At 43.0% G+C, this 23,332-nt stretch overlaps 1 protein-coding gene across 1 annotated transcript in view; it reads right to left on the reverse strand.

Moving 5' to 3' along the window:
- Nucleotides 1-10,154, reverse strand: part of ZFYVE1 (zinc finger FYVE-type containing 1) — a 53,134-nt gene extending 42,980 nt beyond the window's left edge. Inside the window, exons 1-2 of the mRNA XM_078448049.2 lie at nucleotides 9,908-10,154; nucleotides 7,619-8,532 (exon numbers count right to left, since the gene is read on the reverse strand). Of these exons, the coding sequence (XP_078304175.1) occupies nucleotides 7,619-8,101 (483 nt within the window). The 5' untranslated portion in view covers nucleotides 8,102-8,532; nucleotides 9,908-10,154. The remainder of the gene's footprint in view (nucleotides 1-7,618; nucleotides 8,533-9,907) is intronic.
- Nucleotides 10,155-23,332: the final 13,178 nt, after the last annotated feature.

The raw sequence follows: 23,332 nt of genomic DNA on the forward strand, positions 1-23,332 counted from the left end.
CCAGTATTTTGAGCCACACTATTCTGGGATTGTAAACAAGTGAAGCAGCCAAACAACGTGATGGGTCTTCTTAAAGGAACGGTCTCTGAAGAGAGGAAGTCTACCACTGTGCTGAAGAAGGAATGAAGAGGGCTCACTGTGGCCTTGCACTTCAGAGTGGGTCCAGACTGCGTATCTCTGAGTCAAGGAAGACCTGCCCCAGCGAACACTTTCTTAGCTTCTCACTGACCGTTCCTGGGTCACCGGGCTTCCTTATCACCTTGTATGCTCAGCATGAGGGGACCTAACTTGAAGAGTCTTTGGCACAAAAAGCTCCTTGGCTCTCCTAATGTCCCACTCGGGGGTCAGTCAGCACAAAGGGACAACAAGTGAAATTTCTCATCGGTTTGTTGCTCTACTTTCTTGGAAAGAAGACAGTCACAGGAAGTTTGTAGAAAAGGGACAAAGAAGAGAATGGGGTGGTTATTCACACAGGATGTCTGAATCCCTCACAAGACACAACAGATAGGAAAATACCATTCTCTTCTTTCACTAAGAACTCCCATTGTTAGAACTTTATTCTTCTAACCTTTGAGTTGTTTGAGAAGGGTGTTGTCTCTAAGTTCAAGAGCTTGGGGATTGATTTGTCAGTGTGAATCGTTTACTTATTATGGACTCTAAATAATGGACCTGAAAGTCTTCTGGTTTTCCTAGCACAGTTCTACTGAGGCCTAGAAAAATCAATGGCAACAACACAGAAGAAAATCTAACCATTTCATGAGAGAGGTTGCAAGTATGCCAAAAGAAAATACTGATTTCAGCTAGATTACTTCTGGGGAGCAAACAGAACCAAGAGAGGGAGGAAAAACTAGTGTATATGTTAAATTTTTGTCCCTGATACGTTGTCCACGTCACCAGAATGCAGATCTCCTATTAGACCAAACCTGCATCCTTTAGATCAGTTTCTCAATTGCAGCACAACTGACATTTTGTACCAGATCACTATTTGGGGGGGGGGGGGGGGGGGGGGAAGCTACCCTATGTATTGTAAGATATTTACCAACACCCTGGCCTCTACCCATTAGCCACTGGCACATGCCCCAATCATGACAACCAAAGATGTCTCTCAACATTACCACATGACTGCAGGGAGAGCAAAATCACTCCCGGTTGAGAACCACTGAGTTAAATAAAACCAAATGAGACTAATTTAACTCTTCGTTGTATGAACTGGGTTCTTAAAGTCTTTTAGTTTCAACAAATCAATAAAATCCAGGGTGTGATCTGCACAAACCAAATGCCAAGGAGTCACCACTGAGGGTGGTCATTCCTCACTCTCTATAACAGCATTCCTGTTTTATATCCAAACTTAGTCCCAAATCCATCAATGTCTTTTTTTTAATACTTACCAGTTTATTAAAGGATATGATAAAAGGTACAAATCTACAGCCAGATGGAGAGATGCATTGGGAAAGGTATGGGGAAAACACGAGGAGCTTCCATGCCCCCTCCACACATACAACTCTCCCCAGTGTCCATGTGTTCATCAACCCAGAAGCTCTCTCTCATCGTGCCTTTCCATCTCCCCAGTGATTTTGGTGACACCGAATCGAAGCCACCTCTCACCTCATCTTCTGCAGTGGCCTAAGCGGTCTCCCTTCTTTTCCTCTTGCCCCACTACATTCATTACAATCCAGCCTTCACACTGAAGCCACTTCTTGAAAATTTCTATCAGATCATGAGACTTTCTACCAGAAAGCAGTCTGGTGCTTCCCAACACACGTAACAACCACACTTTTTCCTACGGCCTGCAAGGCCCCATGTCGTGTGGAACCCGTTCCCTTACACTCTCTGCCAGCTCCCTCCAGCCACAGGGACATTCTTCCTATACCACAAACATGACATACACCTTCTTTCTGTTCTCATTGCCCTCTGTCCAGAGAGCTATTTCCCCAGGTAGTATTATCCATCAGATCTGTGCTTAAAAGTAACCTCTGCAATAAAAGCTTCCCTGACCATCCTGCACAAGTAGCTTCCAAATCACTCTTGCTTAATAATACTACATCTGAGGGGTGCCTGAGTGGCTCAGTGGGTTAAGCATCGGGCTCTTGGTTTCAGAGCAGGCCATGATCTCACAGTTTCATAAGCTCAGGCCCTGCATCAGGCTCTGCTCTGGCAGCACGGAGCCTGCTTGGGATTCTCTGTCTTCTCTCTCTCTGCCCCTCGCCCACTCACGCTACCTCTGCCTCTCTCAAAATAGATAAATAAACTTTAAAAAATAATTAAAATTCATTTATCTATTTTGAGAGAGGCAGCGATAGCATGAGCAGAGGAGGGGTGGCGGGAAGAGACAGAGAGTCCCAAGCAGGCCCTGCACTGTCAGCACAGAGCCTGACATGGGGCTCGATCTCATCAACCGTAAGATCATGCCCTGAGCCGAAATCAAGAGTTGGACACTTACCCGACTGAGCCACCCAGGCACTCCAATAAATAAAATAATTTAAAGATAATAATATTAATAATACACCTGAGCCATCTTTTATGTGTTTTACATGTGTGAACTCTGCTTTCCCCACTTAAATGGTAAGTCTGTGAGAGCATGGACCAAATCTTATTACCCATGCTTCCCTGGAACCTAGAAAGTACCTGGCACATAATATGCGCTTAATAAATGCGATGAATTAATGAATGCTTTTGGCTAACAGACGAAATGTACCTGTTTTTTTTTTTTTTTTTCCAACGTTTTTAATTTATTTTTGGGACAGAGAGAGACAGAGCATGAACGGGGGAGGGGCAGAGAGAGAGGGAGACACAGAATCGGAAACAGGCTCCAGGCTCTGAGCCATCAGCCCAGAGCCTGACGCCGGGCTCGAACTCACGGACCGCGAGATCATGACCTGGCTGAAGTCGGACGCTTAACCGACTGCACCACCCAGGCGCCCCGAAATGTACCCGTTTAAAAGCCAAAGATGAAGCCGTGCTTGAGACCAAAAGTCAGTCTCTCCTCAAATTTACCACTATAGTACACACCCAAATGACAAGGTAATGCTAGAATTCTCACTCCTACAAGGAACTTTTTCGTTTCGAAAAGGAACTGAATAATACTCAAAGCACAAGCAACAAACCTTAGGGGACTCCAGGCCATAGAATTTGAGGAAACCACACATAAGTTACAGCCTACAAGCTTCTAAAATAATTCCTATGTACTAAACTGAAAATGGCCAAAACCCACAAATGCCAGAAACATAAAATGAAAAACAAAGACGGGGCCTAACTCATAGAATCCTTACCACTGTGAGTAAACAGTTCTTCAATAACACTGTCTTACATTTATATCGGGCTTTGCTTTATTTGCTCCTCACGGCAGCCCTGAGGAATCGGTGAGCTGACGCTACTGGCCATATGAAGCTTCATCAGAAAGCTTCACTGACTTGGTCAGAAACAACAAGAGGGTCAGAGTTAGACCAAGGATTTTAGAGCCAGACGCTTGTGGTTTTGTGTTTTTTTTTTGTTTTTTTTTTAACATTTTATTTATTTTTGAGAGAGAGAGAGTGGGGGCGGGGGGGCGGGCAGGTAGAGAGAGAGAGAGGAAGACACAGAATCCGAAGCAGGCTCTAGGCTCTGAGCTGTCAGCACAGTCAGACGCGGGGCTCGAACCCACAAACCGTAAGATCATGACCTGAGCCGAAGTCGGACGCTTAACCGACGGAGCCACCCAGGCACCCCCAGACGCTTGTGTTCAAATCCTCTGCCACTTACTGTAACTCGATCCAGACAAGTTACTTCATCTCTCTGTGCTTCAGTGTCCTCACCTATAAAACCCAATGCTATAGATGAAATGTTTTGTGTCCCCCCCCCCAAAATTCATGTTGAAATCTAACCCCTAACGTGATGGTATCGGGAGGTGAGGCCTTTGGGAAGTGATTAGGTCATGAAGCGGAGTCCGTATGAGTAAGATTAGTGCCCTTATTAAAGAGATTCTAGAACTCCCTTCTACCATCTGAGGACACAGGGAGAAGATAAGATGGCTGTCTATGAATCAGGAAGCAAGGCGTCACCAGACACCAAATCTGCTGCCAGCACCTTGATCTTGGACTTCCCAGACTGCAGAACTGCAAGAAATAAACTTCTGTTGCTTATACACTACCCAATGGTATGTAATATAATGATATATGGTATTTTATCACATAGAGCAGCCCAAACTGACTACAACTTCCTTCATAGGGTGTGGTAGGCTGAAATTGCAGCCCCTCCTCAAAGATATCCACATCCTAATCCCTGAAACCTGCGAATGGGTCCATTTATGTGGCAAAAGAACTTTGCGGATGTGACTGAATTAAAAACCTTGAGAGCAAGAAACGATGCTGGATTATCCAGGTGGGTCCAACATAATCAAAGTGTCTTTGTACAAGAAAGGCAAGAGGGCCACAGACCCAGAAGGAGATATGACAACAGAAGCAGAATGACAGAGAGAGGGATTGGAAGATGGCACATTGCTGTCTTTGAAGCCAGATGATGGGGCCATCCAAAGAATACAGGAAGCTTCCTGAAGCTAGAAAAACCAGGAAATACTCCCTAGAGTCCCACAAGAAACACAACTATACAGACCCATTTTAGGACTTCTGACCTCCAAACTATAAGAAAATACATTTGTGTTTTAAGCTACTAAATGTGTGGAAATTTGCTACAGCAGCAATAAGAAACTAATACATAGTTATAAACAGGATTAAATGAGCTCATGCGTGTAAAGTGCTAAGAACGGTTCCTAACAGCGATAGTAAGAGCTCTTTACATTTTAGCTCTTAGGAGTCAAGATCAGAACCCAGAGGACTGCACTGAAGTACTTCAGAGGCTAAAAAAAAATGAGGTTAGGAAATTTGGTAATATCTATCTAAATTTAAAAGGCACACATCATTTGACAAAGAGATTCTATTTCTAAAAAGATTCACAGGGATATTCAACACATCCTTGTTTGTAATTACTCAAATATCCACTAACAGGCTAAAATTATAGAAAATCCACTCAGCAACATAGTAGGCAGCCTTTAAATAATGAGCTTATAAAAGGTACTGATAAATCTACATGATGTATCCTCTAATTAAAAAAAAAAAAAAGCTCAAGGACAGAATATTAGGAGAATATTGAGAATATTAGGTTCCATTTCTGTTTAAAAATAAAAAGGATACAGGGGCGCCTGGGTGGCTCAGTCAGATTTGAGCATCCGACTTCGGGTTAGGTCATGATCTCATAGTTCATGAGTTCGAGCCCCGCATTGGGCTCTGTGCTGACAGCTCAGAGCCTGGAGCCTGCTTCAGATTCTGTGTCTCCCTCTCTCTCTGCTCCTCCCCTACTCACACGCTGTCTCTCTCTCAAAAATAAAGATTAAAAAAAATTTTTAATAAAAATAAAAAGGATATATATATATGTGTTCATAAGTACATCTTAAAAACTTCTAAAAGGGCATGCATGTAGTTCCCTGTTCACGGTGGTTGTTCCAAGAAAAGAGACTAAGGGGATGGAACAGGAGGGGAAAACTCTTGCCATCACATGCCCTTTTATGTTATTTTAGGTTTTAACTAGGTATGTGCATGATACCCATTTTTAAGAAACTGAAGTTGAGTTGTGGCATCACCAACCTATCAGCAAGTATTTATGCACTGACAACGTGCCCACCATTGTACATGCTACAGGGCATAGGACACAGTCCTGCCCTCCAGGAGTTCACATTCTGGCTGAATTTATAATCTAGATTTGTATTAGACAATCATCCAATTGTTTTGGACATTCACCTAAGAAAACAGAACCACACATTCTCTCAAAGTATTTTTCCACTTGTGACTCAGAGAACAAATCACCACCTAAAAAGAATAAATTCTACGTCTAATCCATTAGTCCCAACCAGCGCTGCTTGTGTTTAAGAAACCGTTACTTCTTGGGAAGTGGTCAGTGTTTAAGAAGGAAGAAAAAGCAGGAGAAATCTTTACAAAAACACAATTACATACTTTATTACACACTGCAAGAAAAAAGATGGACAAGTTATCTCTGGGTAGTTGGATTTGTCTTCTTCATTACATTTTCCTAATTCTCTAATTCTTTACTAAGGAACATGTATCAAAGCCACAAAAAGAAAAACAAAATACACACCCTCCGCCCCTCAAAAAATATTCTTTTTTGGTGCCAACACAATAATGACGGTTACTGGTTCATCCCAAGTCTTCCTCTCATCTTAAAAAGCAACGGCAATCCAAAATATGACTTTCCAAAGGCTGAACTGGTGGCAAAACCAACAAGAATCATCCAAGTGTTCCATTTATAAAATATTTAGTCCAACTGTCACCCAATTAGAGCATAACCATAATGAAGACATTATTGCTAACAAGGGAGGCAGGATGGGATCTGGGTCACTCTTCCATAACTCCATTAGCTCCTCTCAGCCAATAAAGAAGTCTGTGTTAGCAAAGTATTTAGCTGACAATGGAATCATGATGTAATGCATTTCCATAATCTTACCAAGGAGCAAAAAGACAGAGCTGAAAAATGTTTAGTGGGTAACTGGAAAGTTGTCAAACAGCAACTCACGTAGGGTCTCCTCCAACCTGGTGACTTGAGGAGTCATCACTGCTCAAAGTATGGAGTCGATGTACCACAAATACCCCATGACGTTGACAGAAACAACGAACTGCTCCTGGGCACTATGTGCCAGGCCCTGTGATGAGGGCCCTTCCATTCCCATTCCTTAATCTCTTTGAATCTTCTCAACTACTACTGTGAAGTACAGAGGAAACTGAGGCACAAAGCTGAAACAACTCTCCATGGTTACACCGCCACCGAGTGGTGAAGCTCGGATGAATTCAAGCAGGCTTCACTCAAAAGTATAGACTTCACAATGCCTCCACTGGAAAGTATAAACGTTATACCACCCTTCCCGAGTCACCCCTCACTGTGACCCGCCATCATTTGCCCAGCTTGCTCCCATCACACACTACCCTCCCCCCCAACTTGGAGTGAAATCAAATATGCTCCAGTCCTTCTGTAATGGCAGGTGCCCTCACTGGCTTTTCCCGATCAGCCTATACGTGAAGAGGCCATCTGAACAGAATACTATCCTTATCAGAGGCCACTTTTTGAAGACCCGCCTCTCTAAATTGAGATAGCAAGCCTATGACTCACTGCCTCGCACTCCCAGGGAACCCGCTATGTCTCCTGCCCTGCACACGCAGCCCCTCATCATTCACATTTATTCACAACTTGCCAAGTGCTCTCGTTCAGAAAGCTGATCTAAATAAGGTCTTCCCCATAATCGCCCTAATAACAATAACAGCTACCATATTCTGAGCATTTATTATGCAACAGGCTCAACAAACACGGTGCCATTACATCCTCACACCAGCCCAAAGCAGGCACTGTCTTCAATTTATAGACGACAAAACTAAGGCTAAGAGATAAAGTAATTCAGCCCAAGGTCACACAACCGGTAAGGAACTAATCTGACACCCTGTAATTTTAAGCTTTCAGGGGTCTCCCCCTTTAATGATTAAAAAGGTGAGCTCTTCTCGGAATTCCCTTTTGAGAGGCGCCTTCCAACAAGAGATCTGCCCCACGACCACATGAATCCCATGGGCCTCACCCACAGGCTTACCTGAATTTCTTCATTTTCATCTACTAGGAGGAAACTCACAACCTTCTCGGTCATCTTCTTCCTCCTGGTCTCCTCATCCAGCTCTTCTTCCTCCAGTAACCCCTGGACCTTAGCGACATGGTACACAGTAACGGGGTGTCTCCTTTTGTTACCCCCAGAATGAGTCCTCTTCTGGCACTCCAGGCACAAGTTGATTTTACAGGTCTGGCACCTCACGGCTGCCCTCTGCCTCACACCTGGTGAATGCCCATTGGGACCCTTGCAGGGGTCGCAGTAAGGGACATGGCCAGGTTTGAGTCTTATCCGCTCGTGGTTTCGCAGGCGCTCCTGCCGATGGAGCTCCTCCTCGCAGCGGAGACACTGCAGACTACAGCACTCATCACACTCAAAGACGGCCTCGTCAGCCCCACTGCAGGCATAACTTTCCTGGCACATCAGCCCCGGATTCAGGCCCTTGTCTGCCGGGCAAGTCTGGGCACTCATACTCGGATCGGTAAGGAAATCACCCACAACGTCACCGTCACTGGGCTTTCCCCAGCAGTGAAGACCAAGGCTTTGGGTCTGAAGCCTGCACAGAACCTTCACAGCGTTCTGCACGCCTTAAAAACAAACAAACAAACAAAAAACCTCTGGGGTCGTATCAGAATTCTTCACACGCTCACAGACGTTCCAGTTTTTAATCTTCTGCCTCCAAGATTCCTGTATCAGCAGCAACGTTGATTTGGTTTGATGGTGTTATCCGTCTGTAAAGTGCAAGCCTGGAAGGATCTCTTTGGGCTATCTGAAAGAGATCCGATGGGTTCACCGAGGTGGGCTCAGCAGTCGGGCCTTGGCCACAGGGTTTTGGTATAGTGACAGAGTGGTCAGGAGCTTTGCAATATAATCCAACCTCAAGTCAATATTTCAGGGGATACCTAAATAGAGGAAGGAAAAGGATTTCACTAATCTAAAAACAGAAGTGCACCTTAAAAAAAAAAAAAAAATGTGATCAAATAAGAGGCCAAAACTCCTGACAGAAATCCCATTCTTGCTTGTAATGCTTACACCGGCTCTTTCTGATCCTCGAAATTTCGTCTCAAAATCACAGGCAAGGCTCCCCCTTTGGAAAACAGCCACTACCCCTAGGCCCAGGGTATTTCAGAGACTTTGCCGCTTTAATTCACAGACTGAAATTCTCTGTTCGTCCAGTAGTTAATTAAATTCAGAATCAAAATCATTAAGCAAAAAGTCCTTGGAGGGACAACCCTTTGCAGTCCCCCAACCTGCAGCACACAATTGTGAGGTGGATAAAGAGGCCTGTAAAAAGCTAAAGAAATGATAATATAGACTTTGGCTCCATCAGAGTCTTTGGCAGATCTAGTTAGGTTGTTTCAACTCTAGACAGATGTCTATTAAGGACTGTCAGCCTGGAAACAAAAGTCACCGTGTCATATTTAAAAACAATAAAATGCAATTATTATACTTCCTTTTGTCCCTTCTCTAACTGCAAAAAAAGAAGGGAGCAACAGGAGACAGAATTCCTCCTTTACGGCCCACTGCAAAGCCAGGCCTGCAGTGAGTTAAAACAAATAATTTCTCTCTTTGTCACTCAAAAACTAACTTAAAAATAACTTCAAAAAGGAAAAAGAAAAAGAAAGGATAACTGGGGCAGGGAAGAGGCTTTTGTCACTTCTACAATTACATTCTAAACCCCCCTTTAGCCTTGACCTCCATTCTAATGCACCAACGAAACGTAAAGCCCTCCTCACAAATACTCCACCCTGTAGTAATCAATCTATCAATCTTATTTTTGGATAAACAAGGAAGGAGAAGAGAGTGACTAGGAGACCTTATTTACACCCTAACCTCAGGCACGGCCAACCAGCCTCCACAACGGAAACGAAAATCAAAATCTGTCAGAGAAATTTAGAAAAATAGAAAATCAACCTTCGAAAGAACACCTCACCGCCGGACCAGCCGGCCAAGCAAACAATCTGCCCACTCGGGCCCCCACCTCGACACCTCTCTCGAGCCGGGGATTCCTCACCCTTCCTTCCTCCCGGGCAACACCACCACAACCCGAGGGGCAGGAGCAGAGTCTGAACAAAGAAGGTCCCCCAAAATCTCCCCTCCACGCTAGCAGAGGCCAGAGCCGAATCTATTGTTTATACCACCCCACCCCCACCCCAGCCGCACCCGCACACCCCCCCCCCCCCCCCGCCCCGGGGGCAGCCGGAGCTCCAGGACTATCGTTTGCCCGCCGCAGGGCCGTGCCCTTCCCTCCCCGCCGCGGCTGCCCGGGAACCCCACCACGGAGCAGCTCGGCAGCAGCGAGGCGGCGTCGGGGGACCGCGGTGCGCCGGCGGGGGGCGGGGGCTGTTCCTCAGGGCACCGGTGGATCCATCTTCATCTCCATCTCCGCCCCCCTCCTCCTTCGCTGCCTCCCGGGCTTCCTCCTCTCCTGTTGTCAGTTGGGATCAGCTGATCGGAGTGAACTTCTCCCAGCTCGGACTAACAGGAAGGCGTGAGCAGTGCAGCCCAGGGAGGGACGAACGGGAGGGGGTGGAGTCCGACTCCCGCGAGGGTGGGGAAGGGCGCGCACAGCTTCCTGGGAAGTGTAGTTCCGCGGACGTGAATCCTCCCCCACGTCCCGGAAGGGAAGGCTCTGAATGACTACAACTCCCAATACCAAACAGAGTGCTCTTGTGAGGAGGTGGTGAAGACAGGCCGTCGAGTATTTCGGGACTTGGAGTTCTTGCATCGACTGCGGTGTTCGAAGGTTTCAGCGCGTTGTTTTGGGTAGTGGCCGGAGAGGGAATGGCGCTAAATTAGATGACTGATGTAATGTGTTGTATAGTTGAGGCAAATAATTCGATTTCAAGTAACCGGCGTTGCACACCATTCCTTCAGAAATGTGGAAAAACAAGCAGTCTCGTCTTCCCTAATTTCACCTTGCACAAATTAGGAGAAGACCAGAAAGAATTGATAAAAGAATATAAGTACTCTTGGAATTTTGTTTTCCCTTATGAGTATTCTTCAAGCCAAATATTATTTATTTTCCTTACCTTTCACTTTTTTGACGTTTTCTTACATAGTTTTAGAGCTTCTGGATTTGAAATCATCCTTAAGCTAGACGGGGTACATTTTCAGACAAGCTTGTGGGCTACGGTGCAGGCTAATGGTTAACACTGTTATCGGGCTTTTTTATAGAAAGCCATATATTTGTTCAGTGCTTTCACTTTGGGGTTTGTTTGTTTCCTTTTTTTTTTTTTTTTAAATCTCCGTTTGTTTCTTGGAACAGCACTGAAAGAAAGCATGATATGATGAAATGAGCACTGGTCTGAGATAGGAAGACTGAGTGCTTGTTCTAGAAAGCTAATGGGTAAGTCACTCAGCCTCTCCATGAAATGAAGGAATTGCACTGGATCAATTCTGAAGACTTTGCCAATTCTAACATTCTATGATTCTACCTTGATAATTGTTAACCCAGTAGAGAAAACTAAGATTAAGTGACTTGCCAAGTTACACAGCAAATGATTGACAAAGCTGGGACAAGAATCCATCTCCTGACTTAGTCACATACTCTTAGGTTTAAGGGACATAATTAGACCAATAGTAAAAACAAATCTGCATTATAATGAGTGAGCCACATAGGAGGGTTATATTGATAAAAATTATGTTTTCAAGACTGGGCAGATAGCCAATAGTTGGAAAAACTGCACAACATGACAGAATTTTTTTCCTATGTTTTATCACAAACCAGAATATTAAGAACTAAGCTATCTATAGCACTTTAAAATGTCACAAAGTTTCAAAGTGGGAAGAGGAAAAGAAGGGTTTTAATAAGTTAAGAGAATAGGTCTTGAGCTAGGCTCTTAAAAATTCCCTAGAGGGTTTTGTTCCTAAGACTGATATTGTAATTTTTTCTAAGCTTAATATGTTGTTTTATATTCCTAATTATAAAATGAGGATGGGGTACCTGGGTGGCTCAGTCGGTTGAGCTTCTGACTTCAACTCAGGTCATGAACTCACTCTTCGTGGGTTCAAGCCCCACATCGGGTTCACTGCTGTCACCCTGTCCGTGCAGAGCCCGCTTCCAATCCTATGTCCCCCTCTCTCTACCCCTCACCCACTTATGCTCTCCCCAAAATAAATATATAATAATAATAAATAATAAAATGAAGATATATCCTGGGAACAAAATGGTAGCTAATCCCTTTTGAATCCAAGGATACCTATTTTAAAGTTTATGTATTTATTTATTTATTTTTGAGAGAGTGAGAGAGAGAGAGAGAGAGAGAGGGCATAAGTGTGATTGTGGGGGCTGGTGGGGGGCACAGAGAGAGAGGGAGAGAGAGGATCCGCAGCAGGCTCTGTGATGTGGGGCTCCAGCCAAAAATCAAGAGTCGGCCACTTAACCCACTGAGCTACCCAGGTGCCCCTAAAGTTCATTTTTTTGAAGTTGTAATAAGCACCCCTAAACCTGTGGAAAATGGTTGCCTCCAAGGAGTAAGTGAGGTAAAATAGAAGACTTTACTTAAACATATTTGAGGGCAGCTGGGTGGCTCAGTCTGCCAAGCGTCCAACTTCAGCTCAGGTCATGATCTCACGGTCTGTGAGTTCGAGCCCCACATCAGACTCTCCGCTATCGGCACAGAACCTGCTTCAGATCTTCTGTCTTCCTCTCTCTCTACTCCTTCCTGCCCCCCTCTCTCTCAAATAAAAGAAATAAATAAATAAATAAATAAATAAATAAATAAAACACGTTTGTACTTTTTGGGGAAGATTTAATTTTTTTTAATTTTTTTTTTAGATGTTTATTTTTGAGACAGAGAGACAGAGCATGAGTGGGGAAGGTGCAGAGAGAGGGAGACACAGAATCTGAAGCAGGCCCCAGGCTCAGAGCTGTCAGCACAGAGCCCGATGCAGGGCTCAAACTCATGAACTATGAGATCATGACCTGAGCTGAAATCTGACACCCAACCAACTGAGCCACCCAGGCGCCCCCAAATTTTAAGTAATCTCTACAACCAACATGGGGCTTGAACCCACAACCTGGAGATCAAGAGTCACATGCTCCATCTACTGAGCCAGCCAGTGCCCCAAAACAAATTTGTACTCTTGAGGTTTTTACTATGTAAGTGCAATATGTCAATACTACTACTAATAATAATAAGGTAGTTTATTTTTATTTAACAGATAATTGAAATTATCAGACCTGTTTCTGTTGTTTTTGTTCATTCTCATTCTTTGTGTGCTTATTTTTTACTATGAGCCGCATTCTACTTGGAAAATTATTTGTGGGAATTCTTTGAGGCCTAGGATAAAGTTTCATTCCTCCAGAGAGGATTTCCTTTTGCTTCTGCCAGGAAGGACCACTTTTTTTTTTTTTTTAATGTTTATTTTTTTACTTGAGAAAGAGAGAGGGAGGGAGGGGCAGAGAGAGAGGAAGACAGCAAATCCCAAGCAGGCTTGGCGCTGTGGGCACAAGACCCCATCTGGGGGTTCAAACTCATGAAGCGTAAGGTCGTGACCTGATCTGAGATCAAGAGTCGGATGCTTAACCAACTGAGCCACCCAGGCGCCTCTAGGAGGGACCACTATAAGTTGTAGTCACTGCTTAAGAGTTTTTTAAAATTTTTTTTTGTTTATTTTTGAGAGAGAGAGAGAGAGAGAGAGTGAGAGTGAGGGGGGGAGAGGCAGAGAGAGAGGGAGGGAGACACAAAATCCGAAGCAGGATCCAGGCTCTGACCTGTCAACACAGAGCCCAACTGACGCAAGGCTCGAACTCATGAACTGCGAGATCATGACTTGAATCAGAGTTGGACACTTAACCGACTGAGCTACCCAGGCTCCATTGTTTGGGATTTTTTTAAACCACCAGGAAATGTGTATTGGGAGGGCTCTCTTATGGGTCCAGTGCCCCCTCTAACTCCCCTCAATCTCCTCCTTCCAAGACAACATTCTTTCCAGTCTGTTGAGTGGGGGTCTATTTATTTACAATTTACCCTTATGCTGAAAGTATAGCCCCTTGAGGCCCCAGCTTTAGACTTCCCACTCCCACCCTGGGCTTTGTCTTCTGTCCCAAAGGCCTAGAAAAGCCAAGCTTAAGTGCCAATTAAGGAACATGCCCCAGGGTAAAAGTGACATCATTGCTCTACTTACTCTGTAGATACTGCCTTCACCTAGATTTTAGTCTTTATAATTAACGTATCTTCTTGTTGACTCTTCAATATTTTACCAACATTTTTTGTTGTTTTCAGCAGGGTGAACTCTTTGCCATATTCTGAGCCATATTACAAAAAAGAAACAATCAAGCTAGTGGTTAGCTCAGAGAGGGAACTGATATGATCAGGGCATATGGGCTCCTGGGTGTTGGCAACGTTCAGCTCTTAACCTGGGTGGTGGCTGCACCAATCTTCACTTGATAAACTTGCTTTAGATAATGGATCTTCTGCATTCTTTTTTTTTTTTTTTTAATGCTTATTTATTTTTGAGAGAGGGATGGAGAGGGGCAGAGAGAGAGAGGGAGACAGAGGATCCAAGTGGGTTCTGCACTCACAGTAGAGACTACGACATGGGGCTCAAACTCACAAACTGTGAGATCATGACCTGAGCTGAAGTCGGATGTTTAAACCACTGAGCCACCTACGCGCCCTGTGTCTTTTGCATTCTTCCGTCTGTATATCTTTCTCGCTCCATAAAAGATAAAAAAATTTAATTTTAATTAGGAAAAAAGTAAAGTAAAAGGTAACATAAAAGTAAATTCTACAAGGTAAACAAACCAAGCCCTTGGACTTAATAGAATCATTTCCCGAAGTCATTCAACATAACATTTTAGGGGTGCCTGGGTGGTTCAGTCGGTTGAGCTTCCAACTTGGCTCAAGCTGTGATCTCATGGTTCATGAGTTTGAGCCCTGCATCAGGCTCACTGCTGTCAGCACAGAGCCTGCTTTGGCTCCTCTGCCCCTCCCCTGCTCATGCCCCCTCTCAAAAATAAAACAAACATTCAAAAATAATAATAACATTTTAAAGATCTCAACAAGGGGCACCTAGCTGCTGGCTCAGTTGGTAGAGCATGTGACTCGTTCTTGGGGTTGTGAGTCCAAGCCCCACATTGGGGATAGAGATTACAGTAAAAAAAAAAAAAATCTTAATAATATTTAACTACAATTTCAGGAAATACAAAACAAGTAGAAGACAAATTTCCAGGCTTGTGCCCTTAAAGGGAGACCTTAATATAAACAGACACACACACAATTGATCTTTAGCTATTAAAATATACATTTCTGGGGTGCCTGGGTGATTCAGTAGATTAAGTGTCTGACTCTTGGTTTCAGCTCAGGTCATTATCACACAGTTTGTGAGTTTGAGCCCCACATCGGGGTCTGTGCTAGCAGCTCAGATCCTGCTTGGGATTGTCTCTCTCTCTGCCTCTCCTGTGCATGCTCTCTCTCTCTCTCTCTCTCTCTCTCTCTCTCTCCCTCTCTCTCTCTCTCTCTCTCTTTCTCAAATAAATAAACCTTAAAAAATAAAAGAAAATACACATTTCTAAGTGGCTACATCAAGATATTCAATGTGGAATAGGAAAAGTGTATTTCCCAGATAGTGCTGAGAGATGACATTCATTTCCTCGGTAAATTTGCCAGAGCCCAAAATCCAACCTTCAGTCTTATATATACAGAATTTTTATTTTATCACCCACCAAGAGTGAATCAGTCTCTCTCTGGGATAAATACACACTAAACAATCTTACCAGATTGAGAATGCCAATCCAATCGATCACGATGAAATATTGTTGTCACTCAGGCCATAATGCTCAAACCTCACACAGCACATTTGTTGGAGAAGCCTGCTGAAAAGGTGCTTGGGGAGTATGGAATCAGAACAAAAGAAAAATAGAGTCATTGAATATTTATGACAAAAAGCTAACGTGTACAGACCTCTTATTAGAGACAGTCTTGCCCAGGGAACCAGAGACTAAATTCTAAAGTTTCCTTTCTCTTTGACATTATGTGGTTACCCACCAAGACAGAACTCAGAAAGTCACTCTGTATGTAAGAAGAAAGCTAGTTGATTGAATAGCTGTTAGGTATCTTAGACTTGCTGCGAAGTTTGGAACATCAGGCTCAAAAACTGGTCAGGGACAAGGGAAGCAGTTAGCAAGAATTACAACCAAGTTCTCACCCTGTGAGGCCAGGGGATGATGCCATCATTGTCATTGTCTCCACTGAATACCTCTTCCAACTCTCTGTGGTACTGCCCCCACTGCACTCTCAATGACAGCAACAGTGATAAGCAGAATAAAGTTAAAGATGTCCACATCCTAATCCTTGTAACCTGTAGATATGTTACATCATATGGCGAAAGGGACTTTGCACATGTGACTGAAGTTAAGGATCTTGATATGGGAAGAGTATCTTGGGTTATGCGGGTGGGCCTGATCTAATCACAGAGCAGACAACCTTTCCCAGCTGTCTGTCCTAGACAGACGTGATGACAGAAACAGAGTTACTGGCTTTGAAGATGGAGAAAGGGAACCAAGAGCAAGGAACCCTGGCGGGGGAGGAGCAGGGGCAGCGGCTAGAGGCTGGAAAGCTCAAGGAAACAGCTTAGTTCCTACAGACTCAGGAAGGAACACAGCCTTGCCAACGCCTTGGTTTTACTCCAGTAAACTTATATCCAACTTCTGATAAACTATAGAACCGTAGGGGCAGCTCTTCCTGTCCACGGGTCCTGTCCCCTTGCTTTAAAACACCTTTTAAAAAATGTATAAGATAATACTCTCTGTCTCAAAAATAAATAAAATGTTAAAAAAAATTAAAAAAAAAAAAAAAGGGGGGGCGCCTGGGTGGCTCAGTCGGTTAAACAGCCGACTTCGGTTCAGGTCATGATCTCGCGGTCCGTGAGTTCGAGCCCCGCGTCGGGCTCTGTGCTGACTGCTCAGAGCCTGGAGCCTGTTTCAGATTCTGTGTCTCCCTCTCGCTGACCCTCCCCTGTTCATGCTCTGTCTCTCTCTGTCTCAAAAATACATAAAATGTTAAAAAAAAATTTAAAAAAAATGTATAAGATAATAAATCTGTGTTGTTTTAAGCCAGTGTGGTAATTTGTGCACTTGTATTCAGACTCTCTCTCAAGATTCAAAATCCTAGGCAGGAAAATCTAATGCCTCGCATAGATCACATACCTATGCCCTGGATATAAGCAAAGTGGAAAGAGGGAGGATTTTTCTCTTGAATTCCAGAATAAGAGGCATGACATGGTGAAGGATTACCCACAAATACAAAGGGAGGTTAGCTGTTGGACCATAAAATAACAAATTAGTGGCCATCCTGGATTTTGCCAAGAGCCAACATATGATCTGCATCTTTCTTCCATTAGTTAAGACAGAAGTCACAAATCAAACTGCCTTAATCAATAAAAGTACCGGGGCTCACGGTACTCAACAATCTGGGCAATTACACTTGCAGCAAACGCCCAATCTAGGAATCAAATAATACGCTTAGGACCTTGTTTCCCTCTCCACTTCTCAGCTTTGGACACGCACTCAGCCAATTTTTGACAAAGGTGCAAAAGTAATTCAACACAGGAAGGATACTAGAGGAAGGATGGTGCTGGAACAATTGGACAAGAAGCAGGCAAAGAATTAACTTCAACTTCAACCTCATATGTAATTACACAAAAAATTAATTCAAAACTGGAAGGGTATGCAACCCTTTTTTATTTTTTTTTAATGCAACTCTTGACTCCAGGGTTGTAAATTAGGTGTAGAGGGTGTAGAGATTATTTAAAGATAAACCTTTAAAAAATTATTTCGGAGTACTGATGCATAGGGGCACTTGTACCCCAATGTTTATAGCAGCACTCTCAACAATAGCCAAATTATGGAAAGAGCCTAAATGTCCATCAACTGATGAATGGATAAAGAAATTGTGGTTTATATACACAATGGAATACTACGTGGCAATGAGAAAAAATGAAATATGGCCTTTTGTAGCAACGTGGATGGAACTGGAGAGTGTGATGCTAAGTGAAATAAGCCATACAGAGAAAGACAGATACCATATGGTTTCACTCTTATGTGGATCCTGAGAAACGTAACAGAAACCCATGGGGGAGGGGAAGGAAAAAAAAAAAAAAAAAAGAGGTTAGAGTGGGAGAGAGCCAAAGCATAAGAGACTGTTAAAAACTGAGAACAAACTGAGGGTTGATGGGGGGTGGGAGGGAGGGCAGGGTGGGTGATGGGTATTGAGGAGGGCACCTTTTGGGATGAGCACTCGGTGTTGTATGGAAACCAATTTGACAGTAAATTTCATATATTAAAAAAAATAATAAATAAATAAATAAAAATAAAAATAAAAATAATTATTTCAAAACTGATTATATATATTTTTTAATGTTTATTTATTTGGGGGAGACAAAGAGACAGAGTGGGGGAGGGGCAGAGAGAGAGGGAAACAGAATCAGAAGCAGGCTCCAGGCTCTGAGCTATCAGCACAGAGCCCGACACGGGGTTTGAACTCAAGAACTGTGAGATGATCATGACCTGAGCTGAAGTCGGACGCTTAACTGACTGAGCCACCCAGGCGCCCCCAAAATGATCATAGATTTAAATGTAAGAGGCAAAACTACTTTTAGAAGGAAACATGAGAAAATCCAGGACCAAGCTGGGTGAAGAGTTCTTAGGCATGATACCAAAAACACAAATCATAAAAGAGAAAACTGATATAAAAGAAAAAGACCTCAACCATGCCCTAACTAACTTGGATGTAAATTATAAAAATAAATAAATAAATTATATCAAAGAAAAAAAAAGAAAAAGACATCATCATATGAAAGCTTTTTCTTTGTGAAAAGGCCCTTGGTAACCATACCCTGAGGTGAGAAAATAAACCAAAAATACAGCCCAAAGTTGTATTCAACACAGGATTTCAGGCAGTATTCAAACATTACCCATTATTTTTACTACTAAGGCTAAAACAATTATGTCATTTGGAACTACAGAATGATTAACTTTATTGAAGCTCTTTAGCAGGTAGAGAAGGCAAAATAGATACCTTTTAAAGTATCTTCTCAGTGGATAATTACTTTCTCTTTCTCTGAAAACTGCCACATTGACTCACAGAGGTGGGTCCCAATCAATAACATTTGTATTCTATCAACCTAATCCCTAGCTGTGCCAATCAGACCCTCTGCTCCAGGGAATTTGGAATTGACGCCCAAAAACAATGAACAGGGTGGACATTTGCTACTGAGAGTGTACCCTAAATGTAATATCTTCCCTATGTTTGGAGATATACCTACCGTATAAGTGTGGATGAGACATTTGTTCAACCAGTGGGCTGACCAAGGACCGTAAGTCTGGAGCAATGGCAAAAAATAAGTAAATAAAAGGAACAGTTTGGAATTCAGAATGAAACTTCTATTTTTTTTAATTTTTTTCTAATGTTTATGAATTTTTGAGAGAGGAGACGGAGAGACATGACACGAGCAGGGGAGGGGCAGAGAGAGGGAGACACAGAATCGGAAGCAGGCTCTAGGCTCTGAACTGTCAGCACAGACTTCTATTTTTAAGAGTATGCCTGACTTGATGTTCTAAAAATGCTTATGTAGAAGAATATTCAGATGTTGGATAAATTACGCAAATATACATTTACATGCATTACTAGGGTGCCTGGGTGGCTCAGTTAGTTGAGTGGCTGACTCAATTTCAGCTCAGGTCATGATCCCAGGGTCATGGGCTCAAGCCCTGCATTGAGCTTCATGCTGAGGGTGAAACCTGCTTGAGATTCTCTCTCCTCTCTCTCTCTCTCTCTCTCTCTCTCTCTCTCTCTCTCTCTCTTCTCTTTGCCCCTCTCCCCTGCTCATGGTCTCTCTCTAAAAAAATAAAATAAATCTTAAAAAAAAAAAAAAAAGGAAAGTATAAAATCCCAAAGTAGTAAGTTTGTGGGGAAGCCTCAGGAGCCTATCCTAGAGTCATGATAATTAATAATTACGTAGGAGAATAGGAAAATAACTCTTGGGCAATAAAAGAGAGCCCTTGAAGAACAGAGCTTAGAGCCTCAACAGGCTGAGTGAAAGGATGAGCTAGAAAAAAATTTGCCTGCGGGAAAAGGAATCAAAAGAGAAACCTGTCTTACTGTTGGTGACTCCAGGTAGACTATACTAGAATAATGATAATGCTACTGCTAATAATAGTGATAATGATAGTCTTTACCGAGAATTTGTAAACATAGTTTTACCCTCATGAAGGTCTGAGTTTGAAATGAAGTGATCCCAAGCTGGTAGTGCCCAGTGGCACATAGCAAGTATAAATGAAAACCTGCTCTGGAAGAATCTTCAACCTAGGCTCCTTGGTTTTGTCCCAGATAAATCTAGGCTAACTATGAACTCAAAAACAAGCCCCCATGAATAAGTCTGCAAAAAGCGAGGTATTTTTACCTCTGAGATTCCCAGCTATTATAATTATCAAATATATTGATTATATAGAGAAAAATATTGAATCACTTGATAAAACTAGCAAGAAATCATAAAAAAAAATAATGAGGCAGAATTTCTAAGGAGAAAATACAAAACTGATCTTAAAAAGTCAATGGGGGGGGCGCCTGGGTGGCGCAGTCGGTTAAGTGTCTGACTTCAACTCAGATCATGATCTCACGGTCCGTGGGTTCGAGCCCCACGTTGGGCTCTGTGCTGACAGCTCGGAGCCTGGAGCCTGTTTCAGATTCTGTGTCTCCCTCTCTCTCTGCCCCTCTTCAGCTCTCTCTCTCTCTCTCTCTCTCTCAAAAATAAATAAACTTAAAAAAAAAAGTCAATGGACTTCTTTTTGGCCATGATGGAATAATGGGAACCATATTTACCCTCCCACTTTTAGCAGCTAGGGAACTAGACAAGGTATATGAAATAATGATTTTGAGACAAAAGACATTAATTTCCGCCAAAAAAAAGAACAAGTGAGGTGAGCCATACAATTGCTAATTGCCCCAGTGTTACAACCTGGAGAGAATTTCCAGGTGCAGTGCAGGGAGGGAGAACCCAAGCTGATCGTAGCAATTTCACCTAGTTAAAGAGACAGAGTTCAGAGGAAGGTGAGGTGAGAGGAACTAGAATTTTAGGGCGAAATACAAAGAAAAAGAGAATTTCAGGGAGAACTCAGGAGGCGTATAGATCCATTAAGTGGAATTTTAATTTATAACCATCCCAGAAAGACAATTCCATCCCCAGATGACTTTTTTTTAATCATTTTTTTAATGTTTATCTATTTTTGAGAGGCAGACAGAGTGCGAATGGGGGAGGGACAGAGCGAGAGGGAAACACAGAATCCTAAACAGGCTCCAGGCTCCGAGCTGTCTGCACAGAGCCCGATGCCTGGCTGGAAGTCACGACCATGAGATAATGACCCAAGCTGAAGTCACACTTAGCCAACTGAGCCATCCAGGCACCCCCTCCCCCCAATCCCAGATGACTTTACTGGTGAATTCTATTAAACACTTATGGGGGCACCTGGATGGCTCAGTTGGTTGAGCATCCAGCTCTTAATTTCCAGCTGGGGTCATGATCCCAGGGTCATGGGATCAGCCTCATTGGAATCTGTGCTGAGCATGGAGCCTGCTTGGGATTCTCTCTATCTCCCTCTCTGCTCCTCTACCCCATTTGTGCTCTCTTTCTCTTTCTCTCTCTCTAAACAAAACAAAACACTTACGGAAGAAATAATATAATTCTACACAAATTCTTCCAAAAAAACATAAAGGGAAGGAACACTTTCCAACTTATTTTATTTTATTGAGGTATAATCAGCATATAACATTTTATTTATGTCAGGTGTTTGTATACATTGTGAAATGAGCACCACAATAAGTCTAGTTAACATCCATCACCATCCGAAATTACAAAACTTCTTTTCTGGTGATGAGAAATTTTAAGATTTACTCTTAGTGACTTTCAAATAGGCCCGCAAACTCACACCCCTAAGATCAAGACCTAAGCTAAGACCAAGAGTCTGAGGCTTGGGGCTCCTGGGTGGCTCAGTCGGTTAAGCGGCCGACTTCGGCTCAGGTCATGATCTCGCGGTCAGTGAGTTCAAGCCCCGCGTCGGGCTCTGTGCTGACAGCTCAGAGCCTGGAGCCTGTTTCAGATTCTGTGTCTCCCTCTCTCTCACCCTCCCCTGTTCATGCTCTGTCTCTCTCTGTCTCAAAAATAAATAAATGTTAAAAAAAATTAAAAAAAAAAAAAAGAGTCTGAGGCTTAACCGACTGAGCTACCCAGACTCCCCTATAACCGGAAGTTTGTACCTTTTGACTTCCCTCACCCATTTTACACACACCACCCTACCCTTAGGCAACCACCAGTCTTTTCTCTGTATCTATCAGTTTTGTTTGTTTTAGATTCCACATAAAAGTGCAATCATACAGTAATTTTATTTCACTTAAAATAATGCCCTCCAGGTCCATCGGTATTGTTGCAAATGGCAAGATTTCATTCTGTTTTATGAGTGAATAATACTCCATTGTGTATATATACCGCACTTTATCCATCCCAAGCAGGCTCCTTACTGTCAGCACATAGGCTGATGTGGGGCTCGAACCCACTAATCATGAGATCATGACCTGAGCAGAAACCAAGAGTCCGACACTTAACCACCCAGGCACCCCTCGAGTTAGTTTTTTTTTTTTTTCCTTCATTTTTTTCAGATAATTCCACAGAAGATGGATCATATGGTAGTTTTATTTTTAATTTTAGGGGGAACCTCCATACTGTTTTCCACAGTGACTGCACCAATTTACATTCCCAACCATCAGTGCCCAAGGGCTCTCTTTTTTCCACATCCTCACGACCACTTGTTATATCTTGTCTTTTTAATAATAGCCTTTCTGACAGGGGTGAGATGATATCTCTTTGAAGTTTTGATTTGCATTTCCCTAATTATTAGTATTGTTGAGCGCCTTTTTTATGTACCTCTCGGCCAACTGTATGAAAATAATATTCTATTTTGCTATTGAGTTGTAGGAGTTCTTTACATATTTTGGAATTAACCCCTTATCAAATATATGATTTGCAAATATTTTCTCGCATTCGGTAGGTTGCCCTTTCATTTTGTTGATGGTTTCCTTTGCTGTGCAGAAACTTTTGAGTTTGATGGAGTCCCACTTGTTTACTTTTGCTTTTGTTAATTTTTCTTTTGGCGTCAAGCCCCCCAAAATTGACTAAGACCAATGTCAAGCTTACCACCTATATTTTCTCCTAGGAGTTTTATGGTTTCAGGAGAAAAACATTGCATTTACAATAGCATCAAAAAGAATAAACTACTTAGGAATAAAGTTAACCAAGGAGGTGCAAGACTTGTATGCTGAAAACTACAAAACATTACTAAAAGAAATTTGAAAAGACAGGGAAGCCTGGGTGGGTGGCTCAGTTAGTTGGGTGTCTGACTCTTGATTTCAGCTCAGGTCATGATCTCATGGTTTGTGGGATCAAGCCCCAGTCCCACATAGAGCTCCACGCTGGCAGCTGACATCATGGAGCATGCTTGAGATTCTCTTTCTCCCTCTCTCTCTGCCTCTCCCCTGCTCGTGTTCTCTCTCTCTCTCTCTCTCTCTCTCTCTCTCTCTCACTCTTGCTCTCTCTCTCAAAATAAGTAAATAAACTTTAAAAAGAAGAGTTAAAAAAAAGAAATATAGGGGCGCCTGGGTGGCACAGCCGGTTAAGCGTCCGACTTCAGCCAGGTCACGATCTCGC

Source organism: Panthera onca, chromosome B3 (assembly GCF_046562875.1).
Source record: "Panthera onca isolate mPanOnc1 chromosome B3, mPanOnc1 haplotype 2, whole genome shotgun sequence".
NCBI lineage: Eukaryota > Metazoa > Chordata > Mammalia > Carnivora > Felidae > Panthera > Panthera onca.